Source organism: Lacerta agilis, chromosome 2 (genome assembly GCF_009819535.1).
Source record: "Lacerta agilis isolate rLacAgi1 chromosome 2, rLacAgi1.pri, whole genome shotgun sequence".
Classification (NCBI taxonomy): Eukaryota; Metazoa; Chordata; class Lepidosauria; order Squamata; family Lacertidae; genus Lacerta; species Lacerta agilis.
The window spans coordinates 75139297-75166605 of record NC_046313.1 but is presented as its reverse complement, the minus strand read 5'-3'; the positions used below and the strand labels follow the sequence as shown (position 1 = coordinate 75166605).

General features: G+C 42.9%; 1 protein-coding gene across 3 annotated transcripts in view; it reads right to left on the bottom strand.

Annotated features, from left to right (window-relative positions):
• Positions 1-27004, bottom strand: part of CFAP92 (cilia and flagella associated protein 92 (putative)) — a 53285-nt gene extending 26281 nt beyond the window's left edge. The window contains exons 1-7 of one of the 3 annotated variants that reach the window (XM_033140830.1): positions 26700-27004; positions 24544-24794; positions 23191-23384; positions 19648-19710; positions 16425-16632; positions 15348-15473; positions 12861-12966 (exon numbers count right to left, since the gene is read on the bottom strand). In XM_033140830.1, coding sequence (XP_032996721.1) covers positions 12861-12966; positions 15348-15473; positions 16425-16632; positions 19648-19710; positions 23191-23384; positions 24544-24794; positions 26700-26725 — 974 coding nt within the window. In that variant the 5' untranslated portion in view covers positions 26726-27004. Of the gene's footprint in view, positions 1-12860; positions 12967-15347; positions 15474-16424; positions 16633-19647; positions 19711-23190; positions 23385-24539; positions 24795-26699 lie in introns of those variants that run through there. The other 2 variants (XM_033140831.1, XM_033140832.1) reach the window with 2 other exon arrangements.
• Between the last annotated feature and the right edge of the window lie 305 nt (positions 27005-27309).

The window sequence follows — 27309 nt, the reverse complement described above, 5'->3', positions numbered from 1 at the left end:
CAATTCTCTCTATATACCATTTCAGTCTTCCAACAGAAAGCTTTTCTGGTGCCACAGGGGGAAAACATCTGCGCTTCCCCATGGGAGGTACTGCATACAGACATCCTGCCATATAAAGACAGCCATGATGCGGGAGGCTTAGAGCCCTCTCAGTTGACCGCATGATGCCTCACTGAGCACAGGACTGAGCTCTTAGGTTCAAGATCTAGATTCTGTCTTCAAACATCTCCAGTAATCTGTCCTATCCTGCACAGGGTTGTGGTGTCACCACGTATCAATGGTACTTCTTTCATGAGGAAAGGTTTTGCAGCAGCAGGGTGTGTGATGCGCTTTGCTTACATAAAACCTGCAACTCTTTGTTGGAGGATAACACACTTGGGTCTTTAACGGGACTAGGAATATCCACGGGAGGGACGTCTAAACCAGTGAGCCTAGGGCTTGCCAATTGGAAGGTCGGCAGTTCAAATCCCTGCAACGGGATGAGCTCCCGTTGCTCGGTCCCAGCTCCTGCCCACATAGCAGTTCGAAAGCACGTTAAAGTGCAAGTAGATAAATAGGTACCGCTCCAGCGGGAAGGTAAACGGCGTTTCCATGCGCTGCTCTGGTTCGCCAGAAGCGGCTTTGTCATGCTGGCCACATTACCCGGAAAAAATGTCTGCGGACAAGCGTCAGCTCCCTCGGCCAGTAAAGTGAGATGAGTGCCGCAACCGCAGAGTCGTTTGCAACTGGACTTAACTGTCAGGGTTCCTTTACCTTTACAGTGGTACCTTGCTAGACCAATGCCTCACTAGACGAAAAACTCGCTAGACGAAAGGCATTCGCTAGCGAAAGGCTGACTCGTAAGATGAATTTTCCTATGGACTTGCCTCGCAAGACGGAAAATTTTCGCGATTTTTTCTTTCTTTCATCAAACCGCTCTTCCCCCATTGGTGCTTCACAAGACGAAATTTTCGCTATACGACAGCACTCGCAGAACGAATTAATTTCGTCTTGTGAGGCACCACTGTACCTTTACCAGGAATATCCATGGGCTTTTCAAGCACTACTTTATACTTATAAAGCTAAATCATCTACAATGCTATTTTCTGTGCCTTTCCTACATGCTTAATTTTCTACATTCCATTTTCCTAAATAAACTGTATTTTTTGCTTAACTAGTTTCTTTTGGGTGGGTGGGAAAGGGGGGGGGAGCAAAAGGCACCTCCTCCATTCTGCCACTGGGAGCATTTTGTGAATGGAGCTTTGGCCACAGGGCCCTCTCACCAACAACTAGAACCTCAGGTTCCAAGCCGTAATTTTGCCAATAATAATCTTCAAGGCTAGACAGCTGGAAGCATAAAAAGCCACTGGATAAGCAATTTCTACATAGCTCCTCTGATACCCTTGGAAGAAACTCCTTTGGGAGAAAGGATACACAAGGCATGGCAATCTGTTGCTCTAACAGAATAAGGCTGTCATTCTGTTTAATGTTAAGAATTATTTTAAAAACCAACTTAGAACGTTCTCCTTGCCTTTTTGAAAGCAGATATATTGTCAGGATATAATGAGACAATTAATATGGTGTGTGCTATTAAAATGTTGGATTCTTAATTAACCCATTAAAATAATTATACACGCAAGGGAGGTCTTAGTTTTAGATAATGCTTTACATTATTTTGGAACACTGATGGCACAGGATTGTTAAAAAATTTCTGATAAAAAGCTCACTAAGAGCTATATTTTTATTGGCAATAATTAATTATGTAATTAATCATCACATGACATTAAGTAGAATACTTGTATAATGTAGATGAAATATGACCAGTGTTATGAGATTTAGCAGAAACTGACACACCAAATAATCAAATGAAAATTGATTTATGCTAATGCTAGTCAAGCAAATAATTATGCCAGGCAATGTGTAGAATGATGTGAATGGAGAATAACCTATCAGGCTGGCTAACAGCGACCCAATACCAAAACCCAGCAAACTGTTCCTTCAAAATGTCTAAGCAATCACCAGACCCGTCAAGTTTTAGATTCCTATTCAGGCTTTGATGATAAAGAGACATATGTCTAATGTGACTGAAAGCTCAACTAGCTGAAAAATTGAACAATTATTGAAATTCTTTCTGAAGCACAAATAACACCTAGGTAGCATATTTAAGGGGGAAAGAATGGTTAATGGCCACTATTTTTAATACTGACCTCTAAAACATGTGTTTTGGGAGACAGCTGTGCTGGCTGGGGCTGGTGGAAGTGCTAGACCAAAAGCATATGGAGGGCACCAAGTTGGCAAAGTCTGCATTAAAATATGCCTCTCCTAAAATCCCCTTTCTGTCATTCTACATCCATTCAATTAGGTTTGCCACCTTTGTTCTGGCAAAATACAGGACAGGACAGGGCATTCCCCCCACACACAATATCTGGTGCTGATGTGAAAGCAATCCATTCTGATCTACTGCAGTCTTACAGGATGTCCCCTCTGGAATTTCACACACACAAACACATACAAATTTGTAAATCTCTCTGCTCTTGGCTACCTAGAGTTTAATATGGCTCAGTTAGTAGAGCATGAGGCTCTTAGGCTGGATCTAGGCACATCAAAGAAGTGATTCCATTAAACATGTTGTAAATTTCATACAGGGAAATCCCATTGGTGAAAAATGGGATTCCACAGTGCCTTCTGGTGTCACAGTGTTATAACGCACATAAAGCGCTTTATCTTTACGAATGTAGCCGAGTCCTTAATATCAGGGCAGTGAATTCGAGCCCCACGTTGGGCAGAAGGTTCCCGCATTGCAGGGGATTGGGCCAAAGGGCTGTCGAGGTCCCTTCCAACTCTAAAATCCTATGATTCCTATGACCGTTCACACACCCTTTCAAACACATACATTTGAGATGATATCCTAAAGTGGGAGACAGAGAGAGTGTGGTTGTGTGTTGAAATACAGGGAAAAAAACTATCATACAGGTCGTAGCATTTTAACACTGAAATATGGGACAATCCTGTATTATCAAGACAGGTGACAACCCTACATTCAAGGGGGAGGCACTAATGCAGGCAATCCCCAAACTCGGTCCTCTGGATGTTTTGGGACTACAATTCCCATCATCCCTGACCACTGGTCCTGTTAGCTAGGGATGATGGGAGTTGTAGTCCCAAAACATCCAGAGGACCGAGTTTGGGGATGCCTACACTAATGCAAGAAACATTCCCTCTCACCTGACCTTCACTGTATGGCCGAAAAAGCCCCACTTCCTGCACATACAAGCAGAGGGCTCCCACTGAGCTTCGAAACCTGTAACAACTGCACTCCCAACACAGAGAACTTGTTATATGCACAGGGACCTCTGTATGAGAACTGCAGCCTGCACAGACAGGACCGATCTAAGCTCCACACAGCAGCTTACACATACAGGGAACAATGAGGATACAAGATACCACAAGAAGCAATTCTACAAGTCAACTAGTGGAGCTCAACTTAAAAGGGTATGCTTGAATCCAGCATTATCCCTGCATGCTAAGTACTGCCAGTGACTAAGAGCAACTTTCACCTGCTCTGGCAGGCTAACCAACCACAATCCTACATGGTTGTTCTCTCTCTTTCTCTCTCTCCTCTCTCTCTCTCTCTCTCTCTCTGTGTGTGTGTGTGTGTGTGTCCCCGTCCTCAGATACTCATGCATTAATTACAGCCAGCTTGAACTACTGCAATGCTCTCTACAGGGCTACCTTTAAAAACAGTTCAGAAACTGCAACTAGAAGAAAATAACGCAGCTGCCAGAATCTTCTAGGTGTACGGTAGTTGGAACCTACAGTATTAGACAAATCCAGTTTCAATTTAAAGTGTTGTGTTAACCTTTAAAACTCTTGAGTAGCCGGTGGTTAGCTTAATTTAAGGATCACCTGCCGGCGTGAACCTGTCAAAGCCCTGAAATCAGTTTCAGAGGCTCTCCACTCCATCCTTTTAAATAACCCGCTGGTGAATACTAGGAACAGGGCTTTCTTAGGGAATTGTCTCCCTTGGGAGGCCTGTTAAGCATACTCTCTTTCTGTTCTTAAACAGGTGCATTTTGTTGTCTTTATTTTATTTTTAATTTGTTGTTGTTTTTTTTGTTTTCAAGCAAGTAAATTTCAAAGCCTTAATGCTTCTTTCTTCCATACCATTTTATTTAAACTTATTTTTAATCTGTATTTTACTGTAGTCGGAGGCTGGGGTTTTTTCTGGCAAATCACTGGGGTGGGGACTAAGTGGGGTATACAATAAAATAAAATAAGGTCCACAACAGTGGAAGGGACAAGGCCTAAAAATAAGCAAGATGTTCAATTGGCTCCCAGCACTGCGTGTCAACTTAACGTGTGCAATCATACAAATTGTTTAAGTCAGGAATATAATGCTACCATAATGGGGCTCAGAACAAATCTCTGAACAAATGCAGGATTCCTCTGTGCCCTAATCTAGTTTCACAACACGTTGCTATCTTCCGGTGGATGAATGCATATAATTTAGGATTATAACAACACACAAGTCAAGTGCAGAAATTAACAAGGTGCTCTCTCACACAGTACAATTCCAGAAATCTGCATTTTTAGTATGCCCTGAAATCACTGAAAAAGGGATTATATTTTATTAAAGAACTAACACAACTTGAATGTTTTATTTCTAAAGGCACAACTCCCTCATAAATCTACAGCTCAGACATTCTGACTTAAATCACCTGGGAGAAAAGCTGTTTACTTTTTTAAAGGATTCAAAATGTCATATTTGAAAGCCATAATCTGTCTAATTTATAACCATATCATGAAGAATTCTTTTTCATCACAAAGCTTACTTTCAAGTCAGATCCAGTAGTTAACACTTTAATTATATGAGGCACAATTTATAACCATATAATGAAGTATTCTCATTCACCCCCCAAGTGATTATCATGTTACTTTATTTACAGGCAACAACAACAAAAGGAGACTAGCATTCAAGACCCCAGGACCATTCAGCTACTCGCAACCTATACCATGAGCTGCATCTAACGATATCATCTGATTTATTCAAGGACTTCTGCTTGTGCAAAAGAACTACTCCTCACCCTGCATACTTCTCAGATATGTTCTGGGTATCATCTGCCATTCTCTAGAGCAGATTTGAGAGGCGTGCAGGGGAGGAGAGGAGGGGGGAGTTCTGCCAAGCGGAAGTGGAAATGGAACAACTGTTGGATACAACCCTAAATCACCAATATCAGAAAATATATGCAGGCTGATGAGATTAAATTAATCAAAATTAATCTCTTCTTGTTGAAGCCAATTGTGGAGCCACACCCATGCACTTAGGGTTTCTATTAAGTCCATCAAAGCACCAGTGTGGTTTAGTGTTAGAGTGATGGACCAGCACCTAGGAGACCAGGGTTCAAATCCTGACTCAGCCATGGAGCTCCCTGAGTGACCTTGGGCCAGTCACTGTCTCTGAGCTAACCTACTTCACAGGGTTATTGGTGGCTAAAATGGGGAGGGGGGAAAATGTGTGCTACCTTGAGCTCCCCTTGTAGGAAATGTTGGGTATAAATCTGAATAAATAACTTTCCCCCTTTCTACACGCATGCATGCAAATGCAGGCAGTGCTACAGGACCATTATGGGAAGCAGGAGGCCTGGGTGTGCTTTCCACACTAAAAGAAAAAAAGGTGAAGCACCCCTGGACGGTTAAGTCCAGTCAAAGGTGACTATGGGGTTGTAGCGCTCATCTCACTTTCAGGCCGAGGGAGCCAGTATTTGTCCACAGACAGCTTTCCGGGTCATGTGGCCGGTATGACTAAAGCGCTTCTGGAGCAACGAAACACTGACAGAAACCAGAGCACACAGAAACGCTGTTTACTTTCCCACAGCAGCAGTACCTATTTATCTATTTGCACTGGCATGCTTTTGAACTGCTAGGTTGGCAAGAGCTGGGACAGAGCAACAGGAGGTCACCCCGTCACGTGGATTCGAACCGCTGACCTTCCGATCGGCAAGCCCAAGAGGCTCAGTGGTTTAGACCACAGCACTACCTGCTTGTTGCACTGCTCTGTGTGTGCTTGCAGAGGAAGGAAGAAGCCTCTGTTGAACTTATGTGAATCTTTCTGGTATGGGTGCTGTAGCAATGGTTAATCCAAACACATTTGATAAGAGGGTATTATGACGGCTTTTGCATGTATTTTATGGTACCTTGAAACCTTGCCCCTGAGACTTCCAGTTACTTCCTTTACTAGTGGGAGCAGAGAAGACTGAGCGGGGGTTACAAGTATTGCAAAATGAGAATGAAGAGTCAGGAACAGGCTCCAACTTAAGAAACTATATTTGATATGCTAGAACTGGCAAAGAGTTGACCAGTGTAGAACTTTCCCCTATTATGCCATATAAAAACAAATTATTTTGGTGTGAAATATTGCAGCAAATACTTTAGCATCTCTACTTGGCAAGAGAAAGCCAAGTCTACCCCCTTACGGCCCACACAGTTCTCATATAGAAGGTGCATGAATAATTCAAATGTGTACCACAATGAGGCATTAGTCAAAACAATGGTAAAATCAGTTCTGTGCCTCAAGAGCGCCCTAAATATAAAACAAAACCTACATTTACTGGTGGATATAAACTATTACACAGGTAGGAAATAGGAACCATTACAATTCAAAGGTGAAATAACTATGGTGGTTTCATTTGCATTAGTGGCAGAAATGAATCCTTCCTGCAGCAGTGTGTTAGAAACTGAGATATGAAAGCTAGGAGCTAAATGGCACCTTAAACCTAAGTTATGGGTGCAACAATGGAATGGGTGCACTTTTTATAACAAAAATACTAAGCTGAAAATGAACGAACTGTAGCTAAAAATCAGATGTTCCTTTTTCACATGACTTAGTCCTCATCTGAAGCCTTCAAAAAACAAAGCCATTAAGAGTGGACGCTCCCTTCTGCTTTCTTAAGAGAATAGTTGGAAGTGGGGAGGCAGAAAAAGGTCCTCCTTTCCTTCCACTCTACAGACAAGCCCTGGATTCTCCCTACACCCCCTTTCCTTCATATAAATTAATCTTTTTGGCACCACAATTAACGCATATTAAAGGCCTATACAACTGATGGCACAGACACCCATCTTGAGTGTCCAGTTCGCAAACCTAAGACTTAAGTGTCCTTCAATGATCCCACTCCAAATTTTGTTTTGATTTTAAGTATCACTGTAACTAACAAGCTAGTTTATTTCAAATTAAAAGCACATCATACATTAAAAGTACATGAAACATGGTCCCCAATACACGCACGTTTTACTTGGGAGGAAGCCCCACAGAACTTGGTTGGAATTTACTCCTGAATAACAGTGGCAATTTTAATCTGAAATCTTAGGCGCAGCGCTCAGACACTGCTCACGTTTATGAAATTCCCTGTCGCAAAATGAGCCTAGAACAATGGGAATTTCGAACGCTGCTGCAGCAGGCCGAAATACTTTTGAGATGACCATTAAGAAATAAGAATCTCCAGGTGTTGCAATTAAAGCAAGAAGCTGGTAAGTACACTGTACGTGTTACAACTGTCACAATTAAGGATTTATTGCTAGGCTTCTTAGAAACAAATTCTCACCTGCCCATTACAGGCAGAACACTACAGAGGTTGCAATACCATCTGTGGGAGTTTACAATCCCACTGAGATTTTTTTGTTGGAGCTGAAAGGGGAGGAAAAACCCTGAAGTACTGTGGTTGAAATGTTCTTCATCCCCCATGCATACCAAGACTGTGCTAGGACAAAAATAGCATTTCTGTCCAGGAATGTATGTTGTTCGCCAGATGTGATATTTGCAAGACTTTTTTGTGACAGTAATCACCGGTACAGAGTAGCAAAAAAAATTCTGCTGGCACTCAAAGCACTTTTATCAATTTAAGAGTACTGGCAACTCATATTCCCCCCCCCCAAAAAAAAATCCACTGAATATATGTAACAAAATTGTGGATGTGATGGGGCTGCAGCTCTGACTTTTAGAAGACCATATGTTCGTGAACTTTAGCATGTCACACATTGCAAAAAAATAATTAATTGTTACAACCAATTATATCAATTGCAGTACAATGTCAATATTCTTTTTTTAAGCTGACTTTTCCCCATGACAAACTTAATAAGGTACCCCACATATGAGACATCATGGCGGACATTATGGTACTTGACTTCATGGCTCACAAGGGTTTGTTGTTACTTGTCCTAATAGGGTGTTGCCCACAATCCACTGGTCTTGCAGTTTTACTGTGAAAGCAGCAGGCTGTGTGCTATGCCCTCCTTAAGATAATTATTTGTGCAACAGCAGACCAAGTCAGATCAGATGCTTCCCATGTGCACAAATTCCTAGAAGAAAACTGTGGGCAACAGCTGTGTTGACACAGCACAGTAAGCCATAGTTAATAAGGGGGTGAGGCTTGTTTCATTTGAAACAAACATGATGTGAACCAAACCACAATCCCCACTTCAGGCATAACACTAAGGCAGGCATGATAGTTTATTGTTCCCACTAGTACTAGGGGAGAACTGAAAAAGGAACCATCCCAACATTCACAGCAAACTATTAACTATGACAGAACCATAGTTACTGTGTCGTGCAAACTGGGCCAGAGTGCACCTCCAATGGCAATGGCCCCCTCACTATACATTTTCAACTGCCCACACTTAGTTACTGGTGACACATCAATGGCCAGATAGAAAAAGGCTTTTAGCACTCACCATTTCAAAAAAAGTGTCCCTGCCCAATTGCCTAGTGCTGTTTCTTCCTATGTCTACCTACACAAGAAGGTATTTACAAGCCTCACTTAAAATGTACCCATGTATTTTATGTCAACCAGAACTAGACATAAATGGTAAGTGGCTGGGGAAACCCAACCAGATGGGCAGGGTATAAACAATACAGGTGGAAAAGTCCATTTATGTAAGCAATTGTTTTTATTAGCTACTGGAATTTAATATATGAGATAGACTCATGACATGCAAAGCGAGATATGTCAAGCCTTTGTTTGTTATAATTGTGATGATTATGGCATACAGCTGATGAAAACCCCAAAGTTGAAATTGTTAATTTGGGGTTCTCATCAGCTGTACGCCATAATCATCACAATTATAACAAATAAAGGCTTGACAAATCTCACTTTGCATGTCATGAGTCTATCTCATATATTAGTTTCACCTTTTAAGTTGAATTACTGAAAGAAATGAACCTTTCCACAATATTCTAATTTTTCGAGTTTCACCTGTATAATAATTATCGTGAGCAAGTCCCACTTCTGCTCTACTTTCCTTCTATCCTGGAAACATCTAGCAATACAAAATTTGCAAATGCTGTTTCTCTCCACAGTGAATTGCCTAAGACCATATCCCACACTTGGTGAAACTGAAATGTCATGTCTGGCATGCCTTACCCTACAAACTGCCAAGAATAATGGTTCTTGGAATATGTTAGCTAGATGAGAGGAATTAGACATATACGGCAACTTGGATCAACTTGTACCAAGCCACTTGTGATTTATATCAATGCCAACCATCTGCCACCATCCTCTAATTATAGAATCAGGGTGTCCTGCAGTGCAAAGCATCATTAACAGTCAAAGAACTATTAAATGAACTTTAAATGGGATTTTAGTTTCTGGTGCTCTATCCAAACATTTGTGCCAGCAAATCTGTTTGCAATGACAGGGGAACATTCCTGTGATGGTCAGTATATCATAATGGGTGATATTGCCCTGATAAAGACAACATTTTGTTTGGCTGCAAATCTTAGGTCTGTAAGGTTTTTGGAGATGCCAAATCTACCACACCCAAGTTATTTGGCAATAAAATGGTGTAACTCCATTTTCTAAGTACCAGTCAAAAGTAATGTAACTTGTATTTTAAAAATGTCTACAAAAAATTGTACTCTTGGGCTTTTCTTTATATGCTTATTATCATCCTGTGAGACTGTTTTCCTATTGGGAAAATAAGAAGAGAAAATTATTGAATTGGCATGGACTTCAAAAGACAAGACCAGGAAATGGGTATTTAGTCTACAAAGCAGGAACTAAGTACTGTTGAAGAAAGGAGACACAGCAATTCAAGAAATCTTAAAATAGCAGCAGGAGGAGATTAAGCACACTGTACAATTTTCTCAAAAATCAAAATAAGCTTAACCCCATGCAACAAACATTTATATTACCCGGTGGCTTAAAGTAGTATTTTACATTAATATCTCTGTCCAATGAACATTATTTGACTGTTTACTAGTAATCACTTTCCAAGTTGCAACAGATAGCAGCAATCCATGGTCCTATGCACTCACCTGAGCTTCCTCACATCTTCCGATTCAGAAGCCCCTTCCCCTACCAAACTGCATTCAAGCTTCCTTTCACCTAATAAAAGCACTCTGTGGTTCAGGGCAAGAGCCGCTAACTAAAAAGATTTACAAGGCACCAGATGCACATGCAAAACCTGCCTGAATGTCTATTAGCAGCTTCTCCACAATGCAGCCAATATATTGAGATAGGCTGGCAAGATAGTATGGGGGGGGGGAACATTTTTATGCTAAGGATCTCTCTCAACTCTCATAAAACATCTCTTGAAATAAAACAAGTCATGTTACTTGCATACATTCCTGCAGTGTGCCCGTCATCAAGCTGTATTTTACAGCACCCTATCAGCTAGGTGGCTGACAAGGAGGATAGCACTACAGTCATACCTCATGCTGCAAACGCTGCGGCGGGTTATGCGTTTTTGGATTGCGCTCTGTGCCAAACCCGGAAGTACCGGAACGGGTTACTCCCGGGTTTCAGCACTTTGCGCATGCGCAGAAGCGCTGAATCGCAACCTGCGCATGCACAGACGCAGTGCTGCGGGTTGCGGACGTGCCTCCCAAACAGATCGCATTCGCAACCCGAGCGTCCACTGTACAATAAATTTGAAGTACAGGAATGTGCCTGAAATGAAGAACATTTTCAAAAGTTCAATTTCCCCCTATTTTTCCAAGAAATTAAAGGTCATCTGAAAATGTCAAAGGAAGAAAGTAACAAACGATAGCCAGCTCTGTAATCTATCCCAAGATGCAATGATTAAAAAGTGAGCATGTTATGGCTGCTGCCTCTGTGTCTCTATCTAGCTACCAACAGAGTACTTAGACTGAGTGCAACCCAGCCTGTCCCGGCTTCCTTCCCTCTTGCCTTTTTCCAGATATTAGGCCTTGGCCAAGCTTGGAGTCAGGCTGCCACTTGCCCACCCTGGTACAAGCAGACTGAGATGCAAAGGGCCAGAGGTAGATAACACAGCCAAGGAAAGACAAGGGTCACGTTCCACATCACATAAACCAGGGATGTCCAACAGGTCGATCGGGATGGACAGGTCGATCCCTGGGAGGTTCTAGTCGATCGCTGTCGACTGCGGGCTCCTATTCCTTTGCTTTTGCCTAAGAGCATCCGCCTCTGCCCCCTCGCCCCGCCCTCCATTTTCGCATGATCGCTGGAACGGAAGACATAGTCTTGGCTATGAGGCAGATTGTTTCCATAGCGATCTTTTGGTGAGCGACCAAACTCCTTCTCCCTTTTCTGTAGTCTGACATTTCCCTCCCTAATAAAACCTCAGCAACTTTGGCCTGAACCCCCCAAAAACGGAACTTTCCTCCCTAAAAACAGCTCAACAAATTTGACTTGAACCCGCCCCCCCCCAAAAAAGGGGTAGATCACTGCCAAGTGTTTTTTTTTCCTGTGAGTAGATCACCGTCTCTTGGAAGTTGGACGTCCCTGACATAAACCAACAGCAAGGGCTGCAGGCAAGTTACAGACAGGCTGGTGGTAGCATAAACACACTGGACAGATGAGGCAAGAACAGGCAAGAAGAGAAGCCTGCATAGCTATTGAGCACATGTTGCTCAGACTAAAACAAGTGATACAGAGTCCAACCCATTGCTTCCTTAAGCCATCTGGCTTGGCCACAGTGATGAGCTGCATTATCTTTTCGAGACATTGCCAGGTAGTGAAAGAGCCAAGAAACTACTTCAGTCTCCAGAGGCTGCCTTAGTGGCACTGGGAATATAAAGCACTTGGGCCCTGCTGCCAAGAGCCCAGTTTGAGTCCCACACTGCCTTACAAAAACTGTGGAGGGGCGCATGAAAGCAGCCACTAAGTGTTGCACTATGGAGAAATGGCACAGAGCTGGTGGCAGCAAGCAGTCCAGGCCCCCTTTGTACCCCCTGGATTAAAGTACTGGAGACAAGAAGAGATCCATAAAATAGGGAATGTGTCGTGACCCACCACTTGAAGTCTTGCAGTTTGGCTGAGGACTTGGATGGGGACAAGTTTTGTGCTGCTTCTTCAAGGGGAGAACCACCAGTACCTTACTTTGGGCCCTCCCAGCTGGAGGAGACAGCCTTGCCACCATCCTCTGCCTCAGAAAATGAGGCACTACCTCTGTCTGCCCAGACTTGTAGAAGCTAAAGGCTACAAGATAAACCCCCTTGCTTTTTTTTTAAACCAACAAACTTGACTAAGTCTAGTGCTTTGGCAGCTTGCCAAAGGGGAAATGTTGCAAATTAAGCCAGTAAACAAGAAAACAAGAGTTTGGTAGTGACAAAAGCTGTTGACTCAATTTATATATTAAAAAAAGAGACAAATTTGCTTGTTGCAAAATACGTCGCTATTGGTCTTGCATTTTAAAGCTATAACTACTTTGTAATCTATAGATGTCAATGTCTAAGTATAAATTACAGCCCCAGGTTCTTTTGGGAGTATATAAATCAAATCAATAAATAAATGACATGACATGACATCTGGAAAAACAGCTGACTTCAGCTTTCTTTAAAGATATACATGCATGCCTCAGTAGAAACAGAAATTGTTCCGATAGCCCTATGCCCTGGAGAGATTTACCTCAGCGAGCGAGTTGCAGCACCAACAGATTTACGGGAAGTTTTGCGTTCAATGAAAGCATCAGAGTCTGCATCCAGGTGCTTGCTTGCAGCCGAAGTAGGAGAACCTGTAACATACACAATACTAATTAGGGCTGCACTGTTCAATTAACTGGTCATAGGTTAATTAATTTAAAAAGCAATTAACTGACTAAAAGTTTTTATTTTATTTATTAAAGTTCTATACCACCCTTCATCCGAGGATCACAGGGCAACTTACAAGGAGCTGGAAAGCACCATTGTAAAGAGGCGTTCTTATAGATAGCCCATAGCTCAGTGGTAGAGCATGTGTACTGTGTGAAGAAAGTCCCTGGTATTTTCAGGTAGGCCTGGGAAATGCTCTTGTCTGAAATTCTGGAGAGCCACTGCCAGTCAGCATGATGATACTGAACTAGGTGAACCAATGATCTGACAGTTTCCTCTCTTAAATAGGACATAATGTATTTTCTAAGATGTTGCCTGCTGTGAGGCAGGGTGCATTTTCTCTTTTAAACTAGAATTATCCCCTTTTATATTTTCAAATTTCTCAAATGACTTCAAGATGAGAGTTAAATAATGCCTTTTCTTCTTGAGTTAGCTTTAGAAAACTCAAGGTACACAACATTTATCTGAACAGTTCTTGAGTCATTTACAACTAACTGAGCCCTTATGTCCATAGCTGTCAACCTTTGCCTTTTTTGCGGGAAATTCCCTTATTTTAGCATTGGGAAACAGCAGGGAGGGTTGACAGCTATGTGTTATGTCCCAGCCCAATCACCGAGATCATCTTTGATGGTGCTTTGATGGAATGCTTTGATGGTGTTTCCTGCTTGGCAAGGGGTTGGACTGGATGGCCCTTGTGGTCTCTTCCAACTCTATGATTCTATGATTCTATGATCTCAAAGATCAACATGAGTTGCCCCCCCCACCCCTATTACAAAGGCCCAACTGGCCTCAGCCAGAAGTCAGGCATTGAGTCCCTGGCTGTGGAACACTATTCCAGAAGTGATTCAGCAGGCATCCTCACTTGTGACTTTCAGACTTTTGAAGACTTTAATGACTGCAGGCCTCTGCAGTTGTTTACATTTTTCTTGAACAGCCAATTTTTAAAAAAAAAATTTTTTTTGTTCTGTATTGGTTTTAAATACAGCCTGGCGTGCTCTGGTCCATGGGGTCACGAAGAGTCGGGCACGACTAAACGACTAAACAACAACAACAAATTGGTTTTAAATGTTTTTATGTTGCTGATGTTTTGCAAGAGAATGGCATATAAATACTTCTATAAATAAATAGGAGCAATTGTAAGTGGACCATTTACAGATACATACTTCATTGATGCAAAGGATGCATTTGACAGAATTGAGTGGATGTACCATGTGAAAATTACGGAAACACTTAAAACTGGAATTAATCTTTAAAATGAATGAATGATTTTACACAACTCCAAAGACAAGGTGGTTGTTAATGGAAATATAATCACATTAATTCTCCTTAGCCAAAGGGACTCTGCAATAATGTCATTTGTCCCCACCTTTACCTGCTTTAGTTACAGAACTCTTGGTAATGAGTTGGGATGGATCAGAGTATAAAGGGAGTTAAAATGGGAGAGCAAGAGTGCCACCCATGAAGTAAGGTGTGGTGGGTGATTGCAGAAGGTGGTAGCAGCCAAACTTTGGAATATCCTCTCCAGATAAATACACTGATGCCACTTTGTAGCCAGAAATATCTTATTTTCCCAGATTTTTAAATCTGTTTTAGTTTTAATTTTAATCTGTTTTTTACTTTCTCCACAGATTTCGTATGTATTTTTATTGTTACTGAAGTTTCAATAGTTATGAGCTGCTATCAGAACTGTGCCATAAAAGAGACTATAAAATAATATATTGGATCAGAGTTTGTCTCCCACAAATGAAAGGCATCCTTCTTTCTGCAGAAAGCTGTTGATCCAGTGGAGAAATGCCTCTGACGGAGGAAAGGAAAGAATTTTGGCTGATTCCTGAAGGGGCTGTAGATCAGCTCCAGAGGGTTGGGGAACCCCCCCCCCCCCAAAAATAACATGGAGATGACCCTGGGGGAGTAGGCAAATCAGCGAAAGACATCTCCACTTCTCCAACAATAGGAACAAGTCTGGATCCAACCCACTATTGCTAAATACATTGGTACCTCTGGTTACGAACGCTTCAGGTTACGAGCTCCGCTAACCCGGAAGTAGCTGCTCCTGTTTGCAAACTTTGCCCCAGGATGCGAACGGAAATTGCGTGCCAGAGGCGCACACGCAGCAGGAGGCCCCATTAGCGAAAACATGCCTCAGGATAAGAACGGTCCTCCAGAACGAATTACGTTCATAACCAGAGGTACCACTGTAACATGTTATACAAGTTCAAGTGACAATGAAGGCTGAAACAGTGAGATGGCTCATAGTTTCCGTAGAATAGTCACATAATGTAGCACCATGGTCATACTACTATACCTGCTATAACGCCAACTGCTGACTTCTCTGATATGGGGGACACTTCTGGTGGTTTAATTTTTGTGTAACTGGCTTTGGGTTGACATTGTTCCAAGAAGTTTCTCTGAAGCGAAATCATATGCTTTACTGTACATTGAGGGGAGGAAAGGTAAGAAGAAATTACATTCAGGACTCATGAGTTTGTTAGTATGTGGTCACCTTGTCATGTTCTCATTCATTTATTAGGCCATAGTCAAAAATAAACTATGGCTTACTATGAATGAGAAGTTTGCTGGTTTGTTCCTATCTTACTACTCAGAAATGCTGTGTGTGTGTGTTGGGAGGGGGGCACAAGCCCTGGTTCACTCATAATGCTAAGCCAAGCCTTCTGGTTGTTTCTTCCAAACAGTGGAGCAAAAGCAACTGTACCATGTTTTGTTTCTGAATATGGATTAGTGCGAAGAAGGCCCAGTATCCAGTTTTTCTGATTCACGATACAAAGCAATCATCCCTGAAGCCTGCCAGGTTATGTTCCCAACAAAATCCTAAATAAGAACAGAAGCTTTCTGGAGCGTTTTCTGCAAAGTAAAATATATCTATACTAGCAAAGGCTCAAGAGTTCACCAACAGATATTTGCAAGTGCATTGGGTATTCAGGAGTAGGATGGAAGAGGAATCCATTTTAAAACTGTTTTTACACATGGAATCTGGCAGTTCCGAATTCTGCAACTTGCAAGAGACCACCAGCGTCTGTGGAGGAATCTCTTTTCTCATAAAGTTTTAGAAGAAAATTGGACAAAATCTTATGGGAGTCTTTCAGCTGATTTGGATGTGGCTTCAATACAGTCTTGCATCTAGGCAGTGACTAAACTGAGACCAGCTCAGGGTTAACCACAGCAGCCTGTGCCCTCCAAGGACATTCCTCAGTTGTTGTTTTTTTTAGTTGTTTTTTTTAAAGACACATGCAAAATGGGAGGAAAACCCGTTTAAGCAATGTCACGAATGCATCACTGCACTGAGTTGGAAAACCAAACTGCTAATTCCTTTATCTGCACATAGCGTTTACAAAGTATTTTGTTACTTAAATACTCTGCTTACCTTCAAGAGATCCTTGATCCGATGGTGGTGCAGTAGCCTTTGCTTTACTATACTTGGCTTTTGAACAAACCTTATCCTTGGTGTCCCATAATCTCAGCTTTATACTATGATCTCTTAGCTTCATTAGAAAGTCGGTGGTAACATTAATTTCAACACTATGATTCCATGACACCCATAGCTGGTCGTGTTCAAGCCATGGTCTCACAACCTATTTTTTATTTATTTAAAAAACAAACAAACACAGATGGTTTAAAAAATAAATAAATTAGGGGCCACAATGATTCTTCTTTGCATTTCAAAAGCAACTTAAGATGTATAAACTGGGCAACTTACAGGGGTTGCCAAGGACTGCTGTCCCTTCTTTAGTACCCACCAATGCCCTCCTGGACATCCTGGTTTTTGATGCTTTTTATTTTATTTTACCCTCCAGTTGCTCTACTACTCTATTCCTCATTTCCCCACATTATGCCTCTGGGCTCCATGTGCCACAGAAGCACACAAAAGAAGGGAGAGTGGTCAGAGTTGCCAAAGGCCTGGCCTTTGCTTTCCTGTATGAGGGCAGCCCAATTTGCCATTTTTAAAAGGGGGGGGGCTAGGACAAAAAAGGGAATTCAGAATCCTAAGCAGGGAGTTGTTGTGGGTCAGTGGAGAGTGGCGGAAGACAAGCTGGAGCAGAGGGAAGTAACAGAAGCCAAGAAGCATTTTTTAACCTATTGATAGCATGGAAGCCTACTCAATATCCTAGAGCTTTGCGGTACGATAATTTTATCTCTTTGCCCTCACTGCAGTCCTGAATTTTGACTAGGCCCACCTTGCATTGCAAAAAGAGGTCTTACTGAACCAAACGGGTCCTTTTCTATATTGCAAATTGCAGGTTTGGGAAGGGAGCCAGTTTGGATTGAGACCACAGTGGGAGGCCAAAGAGTTAAAGGCCCTTTACTCCCCATGTCCTAACCTAGATCAGTCCTCGATTTTTGAAAATTTCTTTTCCAAAAAAAGAAAGAAAAGGGCCCTATTTGATTCAATGGGATTTCACCATCAGGAGCATGTGAGTGAGTAAAAGATCCCCAATTTTCCAGGTTGGGGGGTAGGAGGAGGGCAGTGTGGAGTAGTGGAGCATTTTATCTTGCATGTGGTTGCAACGTGGTGTGGCTTGTAGTTCTGCAGGAATGCGATTGTTGGAGTGTGGGTTGGGTATGATTTTTATGTGAGGAGCATTCCATTGTCCTTTTTAGGGTCAAACAGTCGTTTGGGCCTCAGACTCAACCTCAACCTTGTTTTATGGGAAAGCCATTTCACCTTTGTGACTGGGCAATAGCCTTTTGTGACTTGTAGGGCTCTAACAGCAATCATTTTGTGGTGGCGCCCACAATAGTTTTTTTCCAAACATGCTTACAAGCCACAAAAGCCTGACTACTGGAGCTTGAAAATATATTGTACAAAACACCAAAATATTAAAGAGAAGGAATAATGAATTTTAAAAAACATTAGTTATTCCTCCACTTGCCACCAACTGGAAAGACATAAAACTGCAATATTCTTAACTATTAAAATCCACATTAAGATTTTGTACAGAATTATTAACATTGGATGAAAAAGGTGCTCTGCTTGAGGGAAAGGGACAGAATAAATGCAAAATCTACATTACGGTGAAAGACCATGCACCTTCCATACATAGCTTTACATGTTTCTAAAACAAATTGCACTAGCTTATTTCCCCCCCATGAATTGACATATTGAGGAACTAATATTCCTTTGTAAGTTGCACACAAAATTTTAAGTGTTTTCATACAGAAAAGCTAAGTAGATTCCAAAAGAGAACTCATAGGCAATACAGATTTTAGAATGTAAAATATGGAGGTATATTTTAGCCTCTTTTAGAAGTCAGTGGAATGAATGTAAATTTATTTCTGGTTTTACACTTTGATTATGGTGCCACTTTTTCTTGACTTCATCCACTTTAAATTTATTCACATGCCTTTGCAATAACTAGATTGTGAGACAATACCCCCGTGTTGTAACAATAACCAATTGTTTGAGGTGCTTGCAGTTGTCTTATTAATGTGATTGGGCGGGGCTAAAAAAAACTGAATTCTCTCAAAATATTGAGTCATATCTTACTATAAAGGCTATGTTCTGGTGACTTGCCTTCACCCAAAACTATGATTCATAGCCATCTGGAGCTGCCTTATACCTACAGTTACAGGTAGGTAGCCGTGTTGGTCTGCCATAGTCAAAACAAAATTAAAATAAAAAATTCCTTCCAGTAACACCTTAGAGACCAACTAAGTTTGTTCTTGTGTGCATGCACACGAAAGCTCATACCAAGAACAAACTTAGTTGGTCTCTAAGGTGCTACTGGAAGGAATTTTTTATTTTATTTTGTTTTGCCTTATACCTATGAGAAATCCCACTTTGCTTGGTGTGCTCAGATCCTGTGAATTTTATTTTTGCAAAACTGAAGCTGAAGTTCATGGGATCATAATGAGGAAAAGGTACTGGTTTGGATATGCAGGAGAGAAAAAATATATTCTAAGGGGTAGGAGCAAAATACGGTAGAGTCCAAAGTCCAATAGCATTTGCCAACTGATTTCACAATTTTACCATTTTCTTGCTATATTTGGAGATCAACTGTAGCAAATGAACAAAGAGACAACATCTTGTTGGAGGGAAGTAGGGAAGAGAAGCATTTTTCAACAGTTCCCTCTGCGGCCTTCTATGTTAATTCCCATGCTATTCCAGATGATACTCCAACCCTCTGGAGCAGCCTCACAGGAGCACAAGAGGAAGGGGAAATCAGCAAGTCACCTTTGTTCCCCCACTTTCCTCCAGGGAATAGTCCTATATTGTACACAGTGATATCATTATGATTTCATTATTGCCTGACGAGAGCCTTTGGCAATAGGTCTTGTGTGATGTCATAACCAAACGCTATCATTAAGAAAGCAATGTTCGTAAGAGAAACTACGGCACTCTCTACTCTCACTGCCAATAGCCAAATATAATCAGCAATTCCTTGGAATGGAACCTGGCACTGGCCACATCTTTCTAGTTCAGCATCAATGGAACCGTGATGATTAAATGGTGCCACCACACAAGAGAGTGTTGTGCCACTGTCCTTGAGCGCAGGCCAACAGGATAGCATGCTCCTACATTCTCCACCTCAGATTTAGCAGGCATAAACTCATTTCTAGAGCTGTCTTACAATCTTATACGCACTCACTGAAATATGCAGCGCGGATGCCTTTTTCGACTTGGGCCGCTCACTGTCCTTTGGAGTCTCTGGCTGATAGTGAATAGGAGGAAAGAAGCACGAGCAAAGGAAAGGAAAAGACAAGGGAAATGTAAAAATGTACAGCAGCATGTTTCAGTTACGCATCTCATACAAACTACACTACAAGAGCTTTCCCTTCCCAACATCACCCCTCCAAAGCATTCACCACACCACTCTAATATTTCCCAAAACCTATATGGGCTGTAGAGGGACACGGGTGGCGCTGTGGGTTAAACCAGAGCCTAGGGTTTCCTGATCAGAAGGTCGGCGGTTCGAATCTCCATGATGGGGTGAGCTCCCGTTGCTCGGTCCCTGCTCCTGCCCACCTAGAAGTTCGAAAGCACGTCAAGTGCAATTAGATAAATAGGTACCGCTCCAGCAGGAAGGTAAACGGCGTTTCCGTGCGCTGCTCTGGTTCGCCAGAAGCGGCTTTGTCATGCTGGCCACATGACCTGGAAGCTGTACACCGGCTCCCTCGGCCAATAAAGCGAGATGAGCGCCGCAACCCCAGAGTCGTTCGTGACTGGACCTAATGCTCAGGGGTCCCTTTACCTTTACTATATGGGCTGTATGGATTCTCCCAGAGCCACCCAGAGTGGCTGGGGAAACCCAGTAGGATGGGTGGGGTATAAATAATAAATTTGTTGTTGATGATGATGATGGTGGTGGTGTTGTTGTTCCAATTTCTTGTGCCAACTGTTTCCCACCATCCAGACTGCTGCCCCCACTTCACAATCCCTGCTCCCCCTTTTCTCAGTTCTCTCCCTCCCCTACTCAGGCTCTCTCCAAGCTCTCTTTGTTACAATATAATTTGGGGAAGGGAGGAGAGGAGAGGAAGGACAGCACAGCACAATCATTGCTGTATCCCCGGTACAGGAACTATAGTGATACATGCATGCAGAATTAAAAGAAGCAGCTGCTACTAATTTTGACTGTTTTCTTAAAACTGCACAGGAGCCATCACCCGAATGGATTAGGGAAGTGGTGTTTCTCTCACAATCAGGTTTGCAAACCACCAAAAAGACAGAGCCAATAGCAGTGATTTACAAACTCAATTATTAGAGAAATACCACTTCCCTCTTAAAAAGGAAAGCTTTACTTTTGTTCCGATTTTAAACATCAAGAATGCCAGGAGTTAAAATTGGATAGGAGATGCGAGAATCCCACAGGAAAATGGGTTTCAGAGCTGTGGGGGGAGAAAACTGTAGTATGAGAATGCACTGAAGAGGAGGGGTGCCCCCTGAAGCTGCTTTTAGCAATGGGGGACGGGCAGGTACCACACAAAGGGCACATCTCTCTTCCTCAGCAGTGCTCATAGCAGCCAAAGGAGGGATATCCACTGCAGAAACACCATGGCGGGAAAACGTTAAGCTTTCATTAAACGTTAAGCCTCTCCACTGACCTGCAGCTGCTTTTACTTCGTTCTCAGTGGTCAAAGAAACCTATCCAACCAGACTGCCTTGGACAATCCAGGAAATGGATAGGAACACTGTGTCTGATGTTACCTGACTCCTGTCAGCCTCAGTTGGCATGATCAATGCCCAGGGATAATGGGAGCGATAGTCTAGCAACATCTGCAAGGCCACAGGAAATCCCTGCACGTGAGACTGCCATGCTCCTACATAACATTGTGAGTGGGTAGTGGGAACGAAGGTGGGCGCCTACTATCCTCCCACTTAAAGAAATTCTCCGTAGTGAATGCCATAGTGATAAAATACAAGCAATCTTGATTGCAGGAATAATTTTAAGTCAAACAACCCCTCATGCAACTGCTTCCCTTCCAAACACCCCAATTCTATAATTACACCTGCATAATCTGCCTACCCATCTTTTCCCATGTGAAATCAGAAAGATTAAGCCTCCTAAATCCAAGCAGACACAGCAGGTTACTAACAAAAGATGTACTTGACAAGAATACAAATAATTTTTCAAAATAATTTCAACCTTCAATCTAAAAACTTTATTTTATTTACTAGAATTTTTTTTTTAGAAACTGTGTGCGTTTAGAAATAGGGGGGTGTCACTACTTTTACTCCAATTGTTCAGACTGTGGTAGCTCTGTGATCCTTATTCTGAGCTGAGTAGCCTGTAAACCACACCAAGCAGCTCCCTCTTCCCAAATTTCGTATGAATAGGATGACTGCATAAATCAGGCAGCCCCAAACTCGGCCCTCCAGATGTTTTGGGACGACATCCCTGACCACTGGTCCTGTTAACTAGGGATGATGGGAGTTGTAGTCCCAAAACATCTGGAGGGCCTAGTTTGGGGGTGCCTGGCATAAACGTTATGGGGAATATAGTTTTTATGCTTTAAATTATTGGCAGCAGCCTTCCCCAACCAGATGCCCTTCATATGCTTTGGACAAAAACCCCCATGAACCCTGGGGCAGATGAAAATTATAGTCTGGAAAGCACCAGTTTGACGAAGGCTGCTCAACAGAGTTCAGCCCTTGCCTAAGTATACAGACACTCCAACATCAGAATACCATTTGTATAAGCATGGGGAAGCATTATTTGAAATTAACGGCTACTATTTCTAAACCTGCTTGAATTGCTGTGTTGGTATCTAACTTCTTCAGAATCCATAGCATACTTGCACATGTTCCAGCTGAAAAGCAGGACTTAAAACTAGAGAACAGGCCAGGAAGTGGCCTGTGAAGGCTGTGTCAGGTTTCTGCCTGTTCAGGGGCTGAGTGATTCCTACATAAAACACCCTAAGCTTCCTGAAGGAGGAGTAGGAAAGATGTGTAACAAACAAACACAGCTGAACTTTTCAAGAAACTAATCATAATCTCCTCTCGCTGCATATCAACAGTAACATAGGACGCTGTCTGATGCCAGGAGCAAATATTTGTCTATGTAGCCTATCTAGCCCAGGGAGTGGGAACCTGTGGCCTCTAGATGTTGCTGGAATTCAGCCCTTACCACTGGCTGCTATGCTGGCTAGGGCTGATGGGAATTTGAGCCAACAACATGTGGAGGGTCACAGGTGGCTTTCCAGGGTCTCAAGAAAAGGTATTTCACTTCGCCCTTTAGTAAAGATACCAGGGAAACTACCTGGAACTTTCTGCATGCAGATCATGTGCTTTGCCACTAAGCCAAGTTTCTGAAACTAGTTGCAATCTAGTCAACAATAAGTGACCTGGATTGACTGAACCCCCTGAAGTTAGTGGGAAACAGATTCAGAAGAGACAAGTAAGAACAGGCGCTAGGTTCATCTGATAAGATATAGTCCAGCTTATTGTCGTATGTACTGAAGCTTGAGACAAAGAAAATAACTTTCAGAATATCTAATGACAATCAGGGCAGTATTTTGTACAGAAGTGTTTGTTATAAGTTGTTTTATAGAAACCTCAGAAGAACACAGAGCAAGTATTTCAAAAATCCTTTGAAACCAGTTTGGAATCCAAGGAGACCAACCATATAGGATTATGCAGTAACCCCTTTCCTCAGATTTCAGTAATATTAGTAAATGTTGCTTATTCTTCTTACCTTAGATTCTGTTTCCAGAAACAGTTTAGCCACTGGACCAAATAGCACCAAATCTAATTTTCGGGGTTCAACATCATCGGGCAGAAGAAAATATTCAATATGATAAAAACGATGCATTTTTGGAATATATGAGTCTCTCATTTTAGATGCTGATCTTGGAATATCTTGTCTAGAGGCCATCACAGGCTTATTTGCTAGAAAAATATCCCAACAGAAATTGGAAGCAGGAAGAGAATCCAACTGTTACAAAATATCATTTTCCACATTTTATGTAAACAAATCTGTCCAAGAATCTTATTTTTCTCACACACATATGAACACACACATCTTCTGCAGAGCTGTTGGGGTCCCTGCTAGGATCTGGCCTTCATTTCTAATGGAAGTTGCACATTCAGTTTAGCTCCCTGGCAAAAACAGTAACTCTCTTCCCAAAATCCTTTCTCAAAGGTACTTTCCAAGCTGAGCAGGAGCATTAGTTCCTAAATTCTGTAGGCATGATACACAATAATCTTCCCCAATTCTTCAAACTTCAAGAGTTAGCAAAAACCATTCCAATATGAAGTATTTATCCACACCAGCCACAAGCCTAACCTAATTTTTCTTTCCCAGGGGAAAACATGTCAAGTATGTTACTGAAAAACAACAGTCAACATATGACTGTGAGAATGTGTAAGGAAGTCCACACAACTGGAAGATGCTAAAGGAACAAGGGAGTGGCAGCTACAAAGGGCCAAATCAGGCCCAGGAAGGTGTTAACAGAGCATGATGCTCCAGAATGGAGGGATCCACACCTTAAACTATTAAGACAAGAGCACACATGAACTAAAAATTGTGCCAGTTTCAGGCTCACAAATATACAAGACCTGGGACAATCAGCCCAGTCACACAATATGGCAACATGTGGGCACTGACAAGAACTCAAAAATACAGTCATGCCTCGGGTTGCGTTCGCTGCGGGTTATGCGATTTTCGGGTTGCACTCCGCGCCGAACCTGGAAGTACCAGAATGGATTACTTCCAGGTTTCGACGTGAGCACATGCACAGAAACACTAAATCGTGTCGTGCACATGCGCAGATACAGTGTTTCAGGTTGCGGGCTTTTCATGTTGCGAACGGGCCTCCGGAATGGATCCCGTTCGCAACCAGAGGTACCACTGTAGTACATACTCTGCATCACTACCAACTGTGAGAGAACCAGCGATGTAACCATTGGGCAACGCAGAATAAGGCTTTTACATAACTATTGGAGGGTTGGAGCAGGTTTTTTGGGTGGGGGGCAATGTTCTCCTTAATATTTTGGGACAACATCTTCTGAAAGGAATGAAAAGGACTGATAAATGCAATTTACCTACTTGGAAGTACAACTGGAACAGCCAGCGAGACTGAGAATGTGCAGTTAATCTGGTGCTCAGAATCAAGCTCTTCACTTCTTATGGATGTTGTGCTTTCATCTTCAGGGGTAGGGTGACCACCCCCACCGGCCTCTGGGCTTTCAGTTCCAAAGGTGCTGTCTGAACGCACAGTGTTATCTGACCCTTTTGACTCAGCTGGCTCACACTCATCCTCATCTTGCTCTTCAACATCTGGCAGTCTACTTGCCATCCTGTGATAGAATTAAAATTATTAGTTCTTTGGACTTCCAATTCCTTCTGTTCTGCGTGCATACTTTTATTCCAACAATTGTTCAAATATAATAAGCAAGAACTATGTTCTACCAGAATTTGTCACGAGGTTGGAAAAACATCTCCCAGTTATTTTTCACTTTCCAGGTAACATTGTTATTTCAGTGCTCACACATTCAGCTGGGATCAAGAGATTATAACCAACCGAGTGATGTGATGAGAAATCAATTAGCATGTGATTCAGTCACCAGTTAGTAAAGTAGAATTATAAATAGCCACTCATCTGGTCACCTGTGACAAGCAACAATTGTCTCCAGGAAGCCAAAAAGCAAAGCATTTGTAATTTGGTAGATAATTATTTTCTTCTCCAAGGCTATAAACATACCAGAAGTGGCCAATATTTATAGGTGGGCATTCTGGCCATCTAGCAAATATTTATGTGGGCTAGAATGGAAATGCTGCAGTAAGATACACCAGAGTAGTCCCACAAATCCAAGGGCAACTCTTCTGAAGCTAAGCTGGTCTAGGCCTGATCTTGAGAGACACCTGATCTTGAGAGACAACCCTATGCACACCACCACCTTGAGTTCCAGGAAGGAAGGAAGGAGCAGAAATGTTACAAACAGTAAACAAAATTACTGACTATGCTGGTGGGAGCTGGTGGGAGTTGCAGTACAACACCTTTTCAGGGCACTATATTGGCTACCTCCCCCCAAATAAGTGGGTTATCATATACCTGTACGGTAATCATGCATAAGTGTGAATGTCAACTGGTGCCTGTTGTACTACAATATGAAGATCCATACCTTAACTAAAAGGTGCACTTTCAGGAAGCCTGAATGCATATGTTGGCCATCCAACCACTACCTCACAGAGATAAACCAGAGAACCCAGAATACTGGGCTTGTCCCAACAAATCAAATGATGAGCTACTGTTTCAGCTTGGAACTCATCAGTGTGGTCATCAATGATAGGCAGGTTGAGGGTTAAAGCACAACACATCCTCAATACACTCAAATTCAGAAACACACCCTTTCTCTCCTTCAAGAAATCACACTATGTGCACCATCAAGTTTCTCTTGCTTCTAGGCCCTCTGCGCTTATCCTCAAACTCCACAAAGAGGCGTTTTTAAAATCCTAAATACTAAAAAAAAAAAAAAACGAACTCTGTACATGGTCAGGGCCTTTCCCCCCTTTTGTCCCCCAGTATTAAAGTAAAGGGACACCGGGCCATTAGGTCCAGTCACGGATGACTCTGGGGTTGTGGCGCTCAGCTCACTTTACTGGCCGAGGGAGCTGGCGTACAGAGCGGCAAGCCCTAGGCTCTGTGGTTTAACCTACAGCGCCACCCGCATCCCTGTTCCCCCAGGATTAGGTCCACTAAAAAACAGAGGCAGCCAAGATGTAACAGTACACACACACAGACAGAGAGAGAGAGAGAGAGAGAGAGAGAATGAGAATGGACAGCATCTAACCATCATTCAGACACACCTGTGCGAATGATGCAATCCCTACTTACCTGGGAGTAAGCCCCACTGAATTCAATAAGGCTTAATTCTGAGTAGGGATTTAAATTGGGTGGGAAGGAGCAACGGAGTCCAGAGGCCTGTTCAGAAACCCAGTTAGAGAAAGGCAAAAAGTGCTCCATAACCACAGAGGTGTGAGATGAAGTTTTCTACTGGGCAGTTTACAGGGCAAACCTATTCGGGTCTACTCGAAAGTAAGTCCCAGCGAGCTAAACTGGCCAGAGGTCTAGCAGCTTTCGTCCTGTTACAAAGCCAACAAAGCTACAAGAATTATTTCACTTCACAGCAAATGGGGAGGAAAATATAGAGGCGCGGGGGGGGGGGGGGGTTTGCTCAGCGCCTCTGAACACCAGAGTTTACCTCGCCCGACTACTGTCACCAACCATCCTGCCAACCTTGGTAGGAAACTCGCTCTGGCCAGGAGGCGCGCGGCAACACCAACAAAAGTAAACGCGGCTTAGGCGTGGGCGTTCTCCGTTCCATCTCCATCCGCCACTCTGAAAAGAAGTCCCACTCCCGCCCCTTCCAGTGCCGCAATAGAGCTGCCCCGTGTGCTCGTCGTCCGCTTTGATTGATGATCCTCCGCGTAGGGATCCCGAGAGAAGCACAAGTTGCTAAGGGCTTCGTTTGCTCGGCCGGAAGAGGCTTTGCCCGAGAGCCCGCTGTTTGCAGAGGCAACAGCTGTGGGTAAACCCCGAGGTGAGCAGAGTAGGTCGTGCAAACGCCCACGAGGAAGGAGCACTGGGAGCCCAAGGAGCGTCCCGAGGAAAGGGGCGCAAAACGGCGGGAGCCAGGCCGCAGGCAACACGACAAGCACGACCTCAAGCAGCGGCCTGGGATGTTGCAGACGCGCCGTCGCGTTGCTAAAAGGCTGCCCTGCGGAGTTCTACGTGCAACGGACGCGTTCCAAACGACGCTGTTGGGTGTGCAAGACTGCTAAGAGAACACTAGGAAGCCCCACAGAACACAT